General features: G+C 44.5%; 1 protein-coding gene across 1 annotated transcript in view; it reads right to left on the bottom strand.

Moving 5' to 3' along the window:
• The window catches only part of ZC3H12D (zinc finger CCCH-type containing 12D), a 45657-nt gene continuing 31780 nt past the window's right edge, over nucleotides 1–13877 (bottom strand). Inside the window, 4 exon segments of the mRNA XM_020986586.2 lie at nucleotides 1–1854; nucleotides 2889–2995; nucleotides 8417–8496; nucleotides 8498–8652. Of these exon segments, the coding sequence (XP_020842245.1) occupies nucleotides 746–1854; nucleotides 2889–2995; nucleotides 8417–8496; nucleotides 8498–8652 (1451 nt within the window). The 3' untranslated portion in view covers nucleotides 1–745.

The following is a 13877-nucleotide window of genomic DNA, read 5'->3' as shown; positions in this document are numbered from 1 at the left end:
TTTTTCTAAGTTCACAGAACCCAGGAAAAGAATCCCTGGGTTACATTTATTCTTCTTGGCCCCATGGGATAAAAAACAACAGTAAAACCCCCCAAACTTCCTAACAATAAAATCTGCTCCAAATCTGTTCCATTCCAAAGTGGAATGGGCTGCCTTGAGAAGTAGTAGGTTGGTTCCCCACTCAGTAGAGATCTTCAAGCAAAATCTGAATGCTTATTTATTAATAGGAAATCCTAAGGGCAGCTAGGTGGTACAGTACATAAGAGCACCAGCCCTGGAGTCAAGAGGACCTGAGTTCAAATCCTGTCTTAGACATGTACTAGCTGTGTGATCCTGGGGAAGTCACTTAACCCCAATTGCCTCTGCCCCGCAAAAAACATAGCAAATCTCTTTTGGATTCCTGCTCGGGTGGAGGCTCAGACTAGGGGACCTCTGAAGTCTTTTCCACCTCTTAGACTTTGTGACCTTCGTTCAGGAAACAGGCCAAAGGCAGCAGGAGTGTGACTAAATCATGGAATATCTTTCCTTGTCTTCCTCGACCTGATCTCCATGTGCATTGGGAAAGCTTAGACGTCACCCTGCCCAGAGACAAGGGGCCCGGACCAGCCAATAGGAAATGTCAATTGCGCAACTGTGAGTTGCTTTCAGTAAGTTTGCAGCTCTAGCCTCCAGAACTTCACAGTCCCAAGGATTCTAGGGATACCCAGGGCATATGCTTTGCACTGACTTCTCAGAGGCTTCCAACTCATGGACAAAGCCGACGGTTTTTCTCAATGAGTAATATCAGACTAGGGATATCCACAAGGTTGGGAAACAAGGACATGACTTGGTCTACCTCATCCTGCGGGAAGATGTTATAGAGGGCTGTCCGAATGTGGGCTTGTTCTCCAATGGCTGAATCCACGGTGGGGTATTTATATTCAGAAGAGTGTAGATAACTATCTGCTTTCCTGAAACGACAGTTTCCCCAGCTGGAGTCCCCCCAGAAGGGTGGACCAGGTGGTTCCTTCGGTCCTTGCTCTATACTCCAGGTCTCATCGGACTGGGTGGCATGGGGAAATGGATCCCCAGTGGGAGTGTGAGAGCAGTATACAGCCTGCTGGTGGGGCTGCTGTAGGTCTGCTTTGGATGGGTGGTTACTAGAGGCAAAAGTCTTCTGAGGGACTGGGTCTGGCTTCCTGGTACTATTATAATAAGACCCTCTGACTGTCAGATGTCTGCAAGCATATGGAGTCAGAGTGGCCCCTTCTTGGAAATGATCACTCCTCAAGCAACTACAGTCCACGCTGTGCTGATGAGGCCTGAAGTGGCCATGGCAGCTGGAATGATTGAGATTGCAGCCCTGGTATAAATTGTTCATCCCACTCTGGATGCTGGAAGTTGTGATACCAGTATGCAAGCCACAGCCATACAAATCATCACTAAATGCCAATCGGGAAAACTGGCTTTCCAAGAACCTGATATCTCCTGCTTGGTAGTGGTGTGGAAAGCCACTCTCAGGGTCCTGCCTCTTCTGAGCACAATCCTCCCAGTTCCTGGCCAGAGTTCCCCTAAAGCTCCCGTCCATAGAAGGAACTCTCTCCTCCGTCCAACTGTAGCCTGGGCCGCTGTTACTGTGGCTACTGTAGTGACTGATGCTTCCCCTGGGACTCCATGGTCCTTCTGTGCTCAGGCTGGGGGGAGGCAGGGAGGGAACTGGCCCAGTCTTCAAGAAGCTGGGTCTCAGCTGCTCCTCCTCTGACCCCGGCAAGGTCCTCGTTTTGGCTCGAAGCTCATCTGCCACCGACAGCTGGATTTGATGCAGTCTCTCTGGGTGGTAGAATTTACACTTACTGCCGTAGGTACACTTCCTGCCTGCAAGGAGGTGAAGACAAGAGTCAGCCCACAAAAAGTTGGGTCAAGGACGAATTCAGGTCCTCTCACTGCTAGCCCCATTGCCTTTTCCTCTTTAAAATTTCAGGTCTTGAACCATCCTACAATGGAGCAAGGCCGTGGCAAGTCCTATGAGCCATCATGGAGCAAAATTCTACTTCCCAGGTCAGCCCAGCCCATCCCAGCCCCCTCGGGTGGGTGAATAATTAATGCTTTCTTTCCATGATACCCTACAGACATTGTGGCTGTGACGGGCAGACCTGGATTCAGTAGGATTGGTGGTATGTGTGTGGGAAGGCCCGTGGCTGGTAAGTATCTGAGACTGGATTTGAACCCAGGTCTTCCTGACTATGGCCCAGTGCTTTATCTACTGTGCCACCTACCTACCTTTTCTGTGGAACAGAGCAGGTGTCTAATATATGCTTGTTGACTTATTGACCGAGTGACAGTTGCTTCTGGCCTATGATCTGAAGTTCAACGGAAAGGCCTCCCCTACCCATCCTAACATGGAGTCAGCATGGCCTTTTCCTAGAAATGGTCACTCTACAAGCAGCTACAGTCCATGCTGTGCTGATGAGGCCTGAAGTGGCCATAGCAGTCGGACTGAATGAGATTGACTCCCTCACCAATACCTGAAATTCTCCCAGTAATTGGTGCTAAGCACTGCCTTCCCCCCCAAAGCCCTCTTCACATGTACCTATTTCTGAGAGGGGAACCCAGTAAGACCCTGACACTTCTACCTGTAGGAGTTCACCAAAATCCCTTTCCTCCAGAGACAGTGAGAAGCGGTTGGAGTGGGGGGAGTTTGAGGGAAAAATGGAAGGAGGGGACAGCATCAGAGCAGGAGGATGAATGGGGAAAAGGAACACTAAAGGAAGCTGGGAGATTCTAAGGACAAACTCCATCCCACATCCACTTTTCATTCATGACCTTCCCACACACTTTACAAACTCATTCAAGTCCCCGCAAAAAAACAGTCTCTGAACCAGCTACAGGGGGTAAAGGGTAAGACCTACCATAGGGGCAGCGCTGCCAGGAGGCCTGTGGAAGCCTTGGCTCTTTGCTAAGGAAATTACTAAGAGTTGGTCCATGGCGGCCCAGAGGATCATCAGGGGGCATGAATCTGCAAAACAAGACAGTGGTCACCTCCAGAGAAACAGGGTCTGTGGCTCTTTCCTCAACAACATCTTTCAAAGATTCTGAAGGAATACTCTAGTTCACTACTAAAGCAACTCCCATCTCTCTAGTCCCGTAAAGCTTTGCTTTGCTTTGCTTACGACAGACCTAGAAGGCAGGTAGAATGAGTACCTACTATGTGCAAAGCACGCTTGTAGGCACGTTGAGGAGGATACATCTGGAACTGGTCTCAATCCCTGCGCTCAAGAAGATTTCACTGTAGCAGAAGAAATAAGATCTGTACAAAAATAGCTATGGTACAGGGCAATGTGTGAGAAGAGTTCTAGGAAAAGTAGGAAGGGCTATGGGAAGACTGAGAAGGAGGCATCGCTTCTGGCTGGGGGAGAGAGTGAGAAAAGATGAAAAAAGCAGGGAAAGCTTCACGGAGGAGGCAACAGTGACTGGTCTCTGAAGTATTAGTGAAATTGTAACAGGTGGAATGGGATGCAGAAGGGCATGACAGGGATAAAGAACAACATGAGCAAAGACCCCAAAATGGGAAAGCAGATGGCCCATTGGGGAATTACCAAGTAGTCTGATTTGGTGGAAACATAAAATAGAAGAAGGGGGCAAAGGAGGAGGACAGGCTGGGCACAGAGCATAGGGAAGCTTCACCTAATTTTTGAGAGAGGTAGAGTCCACAGCAGAAGGACTAGCCAGGGGTGGAGAACTTGAGGCCTTGAGGCAGCGGGTGCCCTCCCCTGGACTAAACTCACCAGAAAACCTGTGTCCAAGCCCCAGTTCTAACACTTACTAGCCATGTGATTATGAGCAAACCACTACCTTTCTGAGCCTCATTGTTCTCATTTGGAAAATGGGGGACTCTTTCTGCACTCTCTCTCTTGCAGGGTTGTTATGAAAACAGTTCTGTGTACACCTTTAAGGGCAATAGAAACTTGGTCGTGGTTGTGGCTGTGGTGGTGGGTGGTGGACATCCCCAGTCCTTCATCACGGACTGAGGTAAACCAGGGTAAACTCCCAAACAACAGCACCTGAGGGAACTAGCTACCTTCCTATTGCCCCTTTCCTCTGCTTCCCCTTCACTACGCCCCTCAGACAGAGATGCTATGGGAGGAAGACACCTCCTTACACTTCCTGGGTGCGGAGGCCCCTGCCTGTCACAGGGGTGACCGTGGGTGTGAGGCAGACCTGAGGCAGAGGGGCGACACATGGGTGTGTGTCCCAGAAGAGGGCAAGAGACCTCTCTGAGAACAAATGAATCAGTGGTTTCAATAGGCACCATCTGTGAGTAATGGAAAAAGTAACTCAACTCCCCTCAGTCTCTAAACCACACGAAAGGTCTAGGGCCTTGGCAGTTCAGGCTTGGGGCCACAAAACAGGTAAGCAAAAAAAAAAAAAAAGAAGTCATTTCATTGGGTTATAGACTCATAAAATGTTAAAGATATGAGGGACCTGGGAGATCTTCTAGTCCAGACTCCTTTTACAGATGACAGATGAGGAAACTAAGGTCTAAGAGAAGTTTAGACACTTGACTTGCCCAAGGACACGTAACTAGGGAGTCAGGCCTAGGACACTGGTGTTTTGACTCCTAGGTCAGTGTGTTCCACTCTATTCAGGCAGTCACCCCAGCATCACCTCCAAGGACTGTGCCAAGCTTCGCACTCCATTTCAGGGAGATTTCCAAACTCCTTTAAGCAACCAGCCACTGGGGGCTGGATATTTTTTTCCTTATGTTCCCTACAGTCCAGAGCACAGAGAAGGCACTTAAATACTGACTCTGATTGGAATCTTAGTTAATGAATTGGAGGGTGGAGCAGAAGGGCATGGCAGATGAAAGAAAGAACATGAGCAGAGACCCAGAAATGGGGAAAATTCATGGCACATTTGGGGACCATTAAGTAGGATGATTTGGTTGAAACATAAAGAGGGCAAAGGGGAAGACTTATCCAGCAGTCTGTGGTGTCTAATACTCTGCTTGGAGGAGGAATTGACCTCCTGAGTATTTTCTGTGTCTGGTTTCAGCTTTTCATGTTTACGGGCTCAGTCACCCCGATTTGAATGTTCATGACTCAGTGGCACTGCCAAATGGGGAAGTGAACTTCTCCCTATCTGTGCCCAGGCAATAATAATATATATACTCTCAGCAATCACCTCTCAAAGGCAGAATGAATTACAACAGATGGGAACCTCTCCCTACTACCTGGATGAATGCAAATTTGTCCTCAGAGCACATTTCCTGGTTAAGGAAAAGCTGGGACAGGTAGTCACTAATTTGGAATAAGTTTGGGGAAAAAAAATACAATATAGTTGAGATCAAAATCCCCTCTGAGGAGTCCATTGGAACTAGTCTATAGATCACCCCAGGCCTGGAGGCTGCATGTTCCAGTGTTAGACTCTGGTTGCTCAGGCTACCAACTGTACACAGAGCTTCCGAATGTTGGACCCTAACCAAGAATCTGGGAAGTGACTTGCCACGGTTATTCTCAGTGACCAAAGGCCTTGCCTCCTGAACTCTCTCTCCTGGGCCCTAGGAAACAGTGCCAAGAGCCCTCTAGGGCCATGCCGAGGGCTCTGGGATGGAGTTCCTTCTCGCCCAGGCAGGCGGGAGGGCAGGTGGGCACTGCATCCTGGCAGCGAGGGAGATGACAGGTCCTGTACAGGGATCAGTTGTGTCAGATGCACTTGGACCCTGACCCAGATGCTGTCACCAGTCCAAAAGTCGTCATGGTTCTTTAGGCAACAGTGAGGATTTGTTGGCACTCGAAGCACTAAGACTGGCCAGATTTCCCTGGACTGAAACTGTGCAGTGGGAGCCTCTGGCTAGGCGTACGTGGAGATGGGAGAGAGGCTGAATTTGACTAGCCCAGAAAGCAACTGAATACCTGCCCCATGGCTTAGGGGGCAGCCCTTCATTTTCAGGTGCCCAGGAGCACAAGGGGTAAGGTGAAGCAGGGAGTAGCAGAGCCGTAGCTGCTTCCTCACTGACTTGACCTCCCAGACTGTGCCTGCCCTGGCTTGTAGGAAGTTGCCCAGCCCAAACAACAATGAACCCTCTCCTTCCCACTCCCTAGGGAGACCAGGGCATCTTACAAGTCTTCACCTAAGTCATAGGCAAAAATATTACAGGGTCAATGGAAGATAGATCCCTAGAGACCTCCGCTAAGTTAACATTGACCCCATTAATGACCATTCTTTGAGTCTGGTCTAGGGGTGGGGGACCTGCAGCCTGGAGGCCACTTGTGGCCTTCTAGGTCCTTGGGTGTGGCCTTTTGACTGAGTCCAAGTTTTACAGAACAAATCCTTTTTATTTTATTAAGGGGAATGTTCTGTGAAGATTGGATTCAGTTAAAGGGCCACACCCAAGGACCTAGAAGGCCACATGTGGCCTCAAGGCAGTAGGCTCCCCACCCCTGGCTGTTCATTCAACTAGTTCTGAATCTTCTTAACTATACTATCATTTAGCCCTCATGTCTCCATCTTATCCTCAAGGACAAGAAGACTGATTTGCTGAAATCTAGGCTTCTTGGAAAGTGGTTTTGAATTTGTTTTCTACTACACCAGTATCTCTGGAGAGTGGTTATACCATATCTATAGTGTTCTCCAGATCTCCTAGTAAGAAGCATAAAATATAAGCACAGTGTGGTGTGGAAGAACAAACTGCATTAGTCACTACCTAGCCATGTAACCATTAACCTCTCTAGGACTCTAATTTCATGATACGTAAAATGGAGATAATACTCACATCAGGTTTTAAAGGAAAGCACTATGAATAGATGACCAATTAATAATATGAGGCAACATGGAGTGATAGATAAAGAGCCAGGCTCGGAATTAGGAAAACATGGGTTAAAGTCTAGCTTCTGACTAGCCCAGAGGTTCCCAGATTTATTTGATCTATTACCCCGTTTTCAAAAAATAAAAATCTAATTTCTTTAGTGTCTTTTTTAAATTTGTGTCATTTTTGAAATGACATATCTTAAATTTAATAATTTATTGTAAATTTGTGGGTTTTTTCCTGCATTGAAATTTTGATGATGCAATATTGCCTCATGTAACCATATAGTCTCATATTGTAAACAAGTCATTACATATACATATTCCTGCTGATGCATGCTGGACTTCCCAACAATGCCCGACACACTCACCTGACAACACTTGCTTGTTAAGACCTGTCAGTGGACTTGACCACTGATTGGTTATAACTTGCATTTTGTGTGTTTATGTGGGGGAAAAAATGTAATCACTATGACTTTAACTCTGTTACACAACAGATGAAACATGTACCAACGGTTTTTCAAAATGTTCTTATCTTCTCTTTTCCTTATGCTTCCGCTGCCCCTTTATTTTTATTCAATGCCCCACAATTACACCTGAGGCTACTACAGCCCCCCTGGATCATTCCAGGGCCCCCAAAGGGGCGGTATCACCCACTTTGGGAACCTATGGACTATGTGTGACCCTGGGCAAGTGACTTAACCTCTCTGTGTCCCAGGCAATGTTCTAGGATGCCAAGTTGTAGAGTGGGTATAGATCCACACAGGCAGAGGGAGTTTTATCCCCAAGAATTCCCAATACCATACCCTCGAGCAGAGATTCCCCATCTTATTTTATTTATTTTTTTTTGTTAGTGTCATGGCCCCCTTTGGTAGTCTGGTGAAGCCTGGGGACTCCTTTTCAGAATGATACTTTTAAATGCATAAAATATAATATATAAGATTATGAAGGAACCATTTCTACTAAGATAAAATGATAGAAATTTTTTAAAAACAAGTTTGCAAACCACAGATTAATAACCCCTCACTAGAGCACAGAAACAAGCTATTTCCTAGCTCAATAAGGAGAAACCAGAAGGAAAATGTCCCTTCCTTCCCCTTCTTTTTACTTCCTAGCACCAGGTTGCTTCTGTGTCTTACTTGGTCCCTTTCATTTTCAGTTACTCTCTTAGCTCTTGTTCAGTTGTTTTTTCAGTCTCCTCTGACTCTTCATGTCCCCATCTGCGGTTTTCTTGGCCATTTCCTTCTCCAGCTCATCTTGTAGATGAGGAAACTGAGGCAAAGAGTTAAATGACTTGTCCAGGGTCACACTGCTAGTAAGTATCTGAGGCCAGATTTGAACTCAGGTCTTTCTGACCCAAGGCTTGGTTCTATCGACCATGACACTTAATGTGTGCCAGGCATTATGCCAAGCACTTCACAAATATTATCTCTTTTGATCCTCACAACAACCCTGGGAAGTAGGTGCTATTATTATCAAATTATTGTTACAGATGAGGAAACTGAGACCACACAAGTAGCTAGGGTCTGAGGCTGGATTAGAAATCAGGTCTTCCCGACTCCAGGAACAATGCTCTATCTACTGCTCTCTCTGAGCTGCCTTTAGCTACTCAGGACCCTTCCCCCCCACGCACTTGTCATTGACGAAGGAGAACATGAGGAGTCTCCGCTCGATGAACCACTTCCACTCTGGGTTCTCGCTCTGGAGGTCCCGAATAGTTGTCATTAGAAACGATGATGCCGTCCTTCTCATAGGCTACCTTCACAATGTAGCGGTCATCGTAGCAGACCACCCGTTTACCATTGACCTTGCGAGACGGCGTGTACACCAGAACTGCCTGCTTTTCCAGATCCTCTAGGATATGCTGTTCTGAAAACAGAAGAGGAAAAAAATGGGACTCACAACACTCCCCAGAAAAAAATAGGCTTTTTAAAGTTTTGGCTCTTCTCTATAACTCACTCTCTCTGCCCCTGCCCAGAAAAAATATGCTTTGTTAATAATAATAATAACTAAGATAGATACACACAACACACACACACGCTAACAGATTCCTTTAAAATTTTTCAAAGCACTTTACATACACTAATTCATTTGATTCTCCCAACAACCTTGTAGAATGCATACTACAAGTATTACTGTTCCCATTTTACAGATGAGGAAACCAAGCATCAGAAAATTTCAGTGATTTGCCCACAGGGTCTCACTACTAGTAAGTATGGCTAGGTCCTGATTAGTGAGAGTAATGAAGCCTGTGAAGTGGTCCCATGTATTTGCATTATTCTGTTATAATGATATAAAATGTGGTTATAATTACATAAAAATCATAATTACATAATTATATGAAATGTGACTATTAGTTCCAGCCCAATGGATATTGGATATGTGTAGTGTGAATTCAAATGATACCGCAGGATTCATTATTCTCACCAATCAGGACCTAGCTGTAGCCACTTAATGGGGTAAACAGAATTGGCTCTGGAATTGACTCTTGGAAGAACTCTGTGGGATTTTCACTCTTCTAATGGTGATAGTTTAGAAGCCATGGTCCATGTCACATGGAATCTTACATTTGGATAGCATTTTCAAAGCATCCTTAAATACGTTTTCTCATGTGACCATCATCATAGGCAAGGAAATAGAAATCAGGATTGGAATACAGTTCTCTTGATTACAAGTCCAACGCTTTTTTTTTTTTGCTAGGCAATGGGGTTGAGTGATTTGCCCAGGGTCACACAGCTAATAAGTATTATGTGCCTAAGGCAGGATTTGAACTCAAGTCATCCTGACTCCAGGGCCAGTGCTCTATCCACTGCGCCACCTCACTGCCCCAGTCCAACACTTTTTACACTACTCTTTTTTTCCTTGGAAAGTTGTTGCAATAATTTCTATATGTATATGCATACACTACACCATAATGTATTGGATAGAGGATCATCCTCCTAGCCAGGAAGAGCTGGGTTCAAGCCCCACCTCTGACACATACTGGACAACTCTCTAAGGCTATAGTAGGCAGAGAAGGTGCTAACAACCTGCATTGATAAAGGGAGTTTCTTTATATGGGAGCTCAGTAAACCAATGAAATCACAAGACGAGCTTCTTTCTCTCCCTCCCATTCTTCCCTCTTTCTCTGTTAAGATACAGATATAAACAGAGCTAAGAGGGATCAAACCAATGATTCCAATGGCCTCAGGGACTTCTTGATGCACCTTCTCTGCAGATTACAGGCATATAGAGTGACCTAGAGTACAGAGTTGCTAAATAACTTGTCTAGGGTCACAGAATGTATCAAAGACTTGAACTCAGGTCTTCTTTGATGTGACTGGATATTCTCTATCCACTATGCCATGTACCCCCCTCTCTTTTTCCTTCACTCTCTTTCTCTGTCCCTCCACGTCTTTGTCTTTCTCACTCTCTCTTTCTTTATATATGTATACATGTATGAATATATATGTAAATATATAAACATACAGATACACACACACTCTGTCTCTTGATGCACATAGGTAAATAGTTTTCATATATCCCAAAGTGAGCTTCATTTCTCAAGGGAGTAGTTTCCCCCCATAAGTCACTAAGGGAGTCAGAGAATTTAACAGAAGGAAGAATGTAGAAAAGCCCCAAAAAAACCTGAACCTCAAGTGTACAGGGTTACCAGCTGAATTGCTTCAAGCAAATGAAAGTACCACCCACTCCCTTGTCCCCCTCCCCAGGCCCCAAGGGTTTTTATTTCTTACTTCCTCTGGATTTACCCACAGCTCCATTTCAAGAGGGCTCCTTTCCTGCATGAAGTCCAAAGTACAATATTTGATAAGGAAAAAAAAATCAGAACCTCCGAGCTGGAAAGGGACCATAAAGATTCTGATAGCCAGTCACTGGTCTCTGCTTGAGCCTTTCCGTGGACTTCTTTGTTTTACAAGGTAGCCCCTCTCAGGATTAAACCATCCCAAGTGCTATAGTGGAAGGAGCACTGGCCTGAGAGTCAGAAGACCTGGTTCTAGTCCTAGGTCCACCACTTAAGCACTTGTTTGACGATGAGCCATATGCAACCACATACAGCCATGTGCAACCTCCCTCAATTTTTTATATATGAAGCAGGAGTGATAGCTCCTGCCCTGCCTACTTCAGTTTCTGTGAGCATCAAATGAAAAAGTGTATGTAAAAGTTTTTTGAAAGCTAAAAGGCATCATGCAAATATAAGATATTATTGCTTTCATCATCATTATTATTATCAAGTTCTTTCTTAGGGTGAGCAGAAATCGCTCCCTGCTTATTTGTTTCTTTTACCTGTTGTTCCTAGTTCCACCCTCTGAAACATAATCCAATCCCCATTTCCACATGACAGACCTTAAAAAGCTTGAAGAAAAGTACTACATCTTCCTTTCTTTAGAGAGCATCCTTCAATCGCTCCTCACAGGGTCACAAAACCCTGGAGCTGTATTTATGTGTAAATAGAACGGCCTGTCTAGAACCAGCTGTTCAGCTGTATAAACAATTAATAGGTTACCGGGAATAAAACATGGTGATTTTATGGAACTTTGAACTAACCCTTTAATATCTCCCTAGGTCCTTAGTTTCTTGGCATGGTCAGCATGACGATATATTAAGAGCAAGTTATTCCAGACTAATCTTATTTCTTTTTTTCTTTTTCTGACAGAACAGGAAAATGCTATAGATATCATAGGCTAGTTTTCAGCAAAATATCTGACAGTCTCTCATGCAAACCTTACATAGGTGACACTAGCTATGTGATCCTGGGCAAGTCATTTAACCCTGTTTGACTCAGTTTCTTCATCTGTAAAATGAGCTGGAGAAAGAAATGGCAAACCACCGTAATATCTTTGCCAAGAAAACCCCAAATGGGGTCACGAAGAGTCAGACACGATTAAAATGACTGAACAATGTTAACAACACGCAAACCTTAAGGAGAAGATGGAGAGATAAGAACTTGAATAGTATTCACCTCATATACCTAACTAGGTGGAATCAGAACTGGTTGACTGATCAGACTCAAAGGATAATTATTAATGGGCAACTAGGTGGCTTAGTGCACAGAGCACTGAGTTAGGAAGTCAGGAATCAGGAAGACTTGAGTTCAAACTTACTAGCTATATGACCCTGGGTAACCACTTAATATCTGTCTGACTCAGTTTCCTCATCTTTAGATTGGGGATGATCCTAATACCCTCCAATGCTTGCTGTGAGCATAAAATGAGGTAATATTTGTAAAGCACTTTGTAAACTTTAAAGCTCTATGTAAATGCTAGCTAAGTTTTATTTTTTCAGTGGGGCCAAGGTAAATTTGGAAGGAAGTCCTTATGGGAATGCCCCAGACATCTGTCTACCCCGTGTCATTTTTGTCAGTAGCTTGGAAGAAGACACAAAACAAATAAGAAAGTATGTTTTCTTACATACAAGTATATATTTACATGTGTTTACTTCTTTATACACTTTACACATTAGAAAGTGTGTTTGCCAAATTTGAAAATTACATAAAACCAGGAAGAATAGCTTACATGATGGTTATATATCTAGAAAGAGCTTGGCAGGCTAGAACAATGGGCCAGATATAAGAGGATGAAATTTGAGAAGGAAGAAAAATTCTACGTTTGGGTTAAAAAAAAAATCCACTTTACAAATATGGGATGATTGAAGGGTAACAAAATAACACTTTTGTTAAAAAGATTTGGGGGTTTTAGTGGCCTACAAGCTCAATGACTTAAAAGTACAGCAAGCCAGTCAAAAAGACTAATGGTCTCTTGGGACCCATTGAGAGGCACAGAGCCATAAGATGAGGCTGATAATTCTACTGTACTGTTCTCTGGTCAGAACACCTGTGGTATATTTTATTCAGTTCTGGGCACCACATTTTAAGAAGACCTAGATAAGCTAGAACAAAGCCAGAAGAGGGCAGTTGTGCTGGTGAAAGTGGAGACTATCTCCCAGAAAAGGACTGGTGAATGGAATGGAGACTCTTCAATCTAGAACAAAGGAGACAGTAGGACCACGATGGCTGCCATCAAACACTTGAAAAGACATTACATGGAAAAGGAACTAGACTTTCTCTGCTTGGAGCTAAGAACAAAGCAGCTCAGTTTCAGAGTGGCAGATAGAGACAACGCATGGTGGAGACTCCACAATGATTGGAATTAACCCAACGTAAACTGAGATACCTCAGTACATGAGCTTCTCTCTCCCCTCCCTTCAAAAAGAGGTTTCAAAGTTAAGGCTTGATGACTATTTGTCAGAGATGCTACAGGACACAGTCTGGATTAGATTGCTTCTAAGGCCTCTTCCAATTACCCTCCAGACATCTTGAACTGGATGTCCCATAGACATCCAAATTCAACACGTCCAAAACTGAACTCATTATGTTTCCCTCAAACCCTCCCATTTTCCTAACTTCCCTAATACTCTGGAGAGTACCACCATTCTCTCAGTTACCCAGGCTTGAATCCTGGGTATCATTCTCAACATCTTATTCTCTCTCACTTGCTATATCCAATCTGTTGCCAAAGCCTATAGAGTTTACCTTCACAACATCTCTCATATATGTCCCTTTCTCTCCTCTGATACTGCCACCACCCTGGGGTAGGTGCCAATCACCTCATGCCTAGATTATTGTAATAGCCTGCTGGTTGGTCTCTCTCTAGTCTATGCCCCCCTTCTGTCAAATTGATCTTCCTAAAGCACAGGATTGAACATGTCATCTCCCCACTCAATAAACACGAGTGCCTCCCTATCACCTGCAGAATCAAAAACATAAAATCCTGTTTGGCATTCAAAATCCTTCAGAACCTCCTTCCCCTCCCCACCTTTCCAGCCTTCTTAGACACTGAATGCCCTGCTATTTCTTGAACAACACACTCCATCTCCAGACTCTGGGCATTTTTATTGGCTATCTCCCATGCCTGGTATGCCTTCTCTCCTTTTCTCTACCTCCTAACTTCCTTGAAGTTCCAATTTAAATCTCATCTTCCATGGGAAGCCTTTACTGATCCCCTTAGTTCTACACATTCCCTTTGTTGACGATCTCCAATTTAATTTGCGTATAGTTTAATTGAATTTGATTGTTTACATGTTCTCCCCATTAGACT

Source organism: Phascolarctos cinereus, unplaced genomic scaffold, assembly GCF_003287225.1.
Source record: "Phascolarctos cinereus isolate Bilbo 61053 unplaced genomic scaffold, phaCin_HiC Scaffold_5;HRSCAF=322, whole genome shotgun sequence".
NCBI classification, from domain to species: domain Eukaryota; kingdom Metazoa; phylum Chordata; class Mammalia; order Diprotodontia; family Phascolarctidae; genus Phascolarctos; species Phascolarctos cinereus.
The sequence above is the reverse complement of the archived record's forward strand: the minus strand, read 5'-3'. Positions and strand labels throughout refer to the sequence as shown.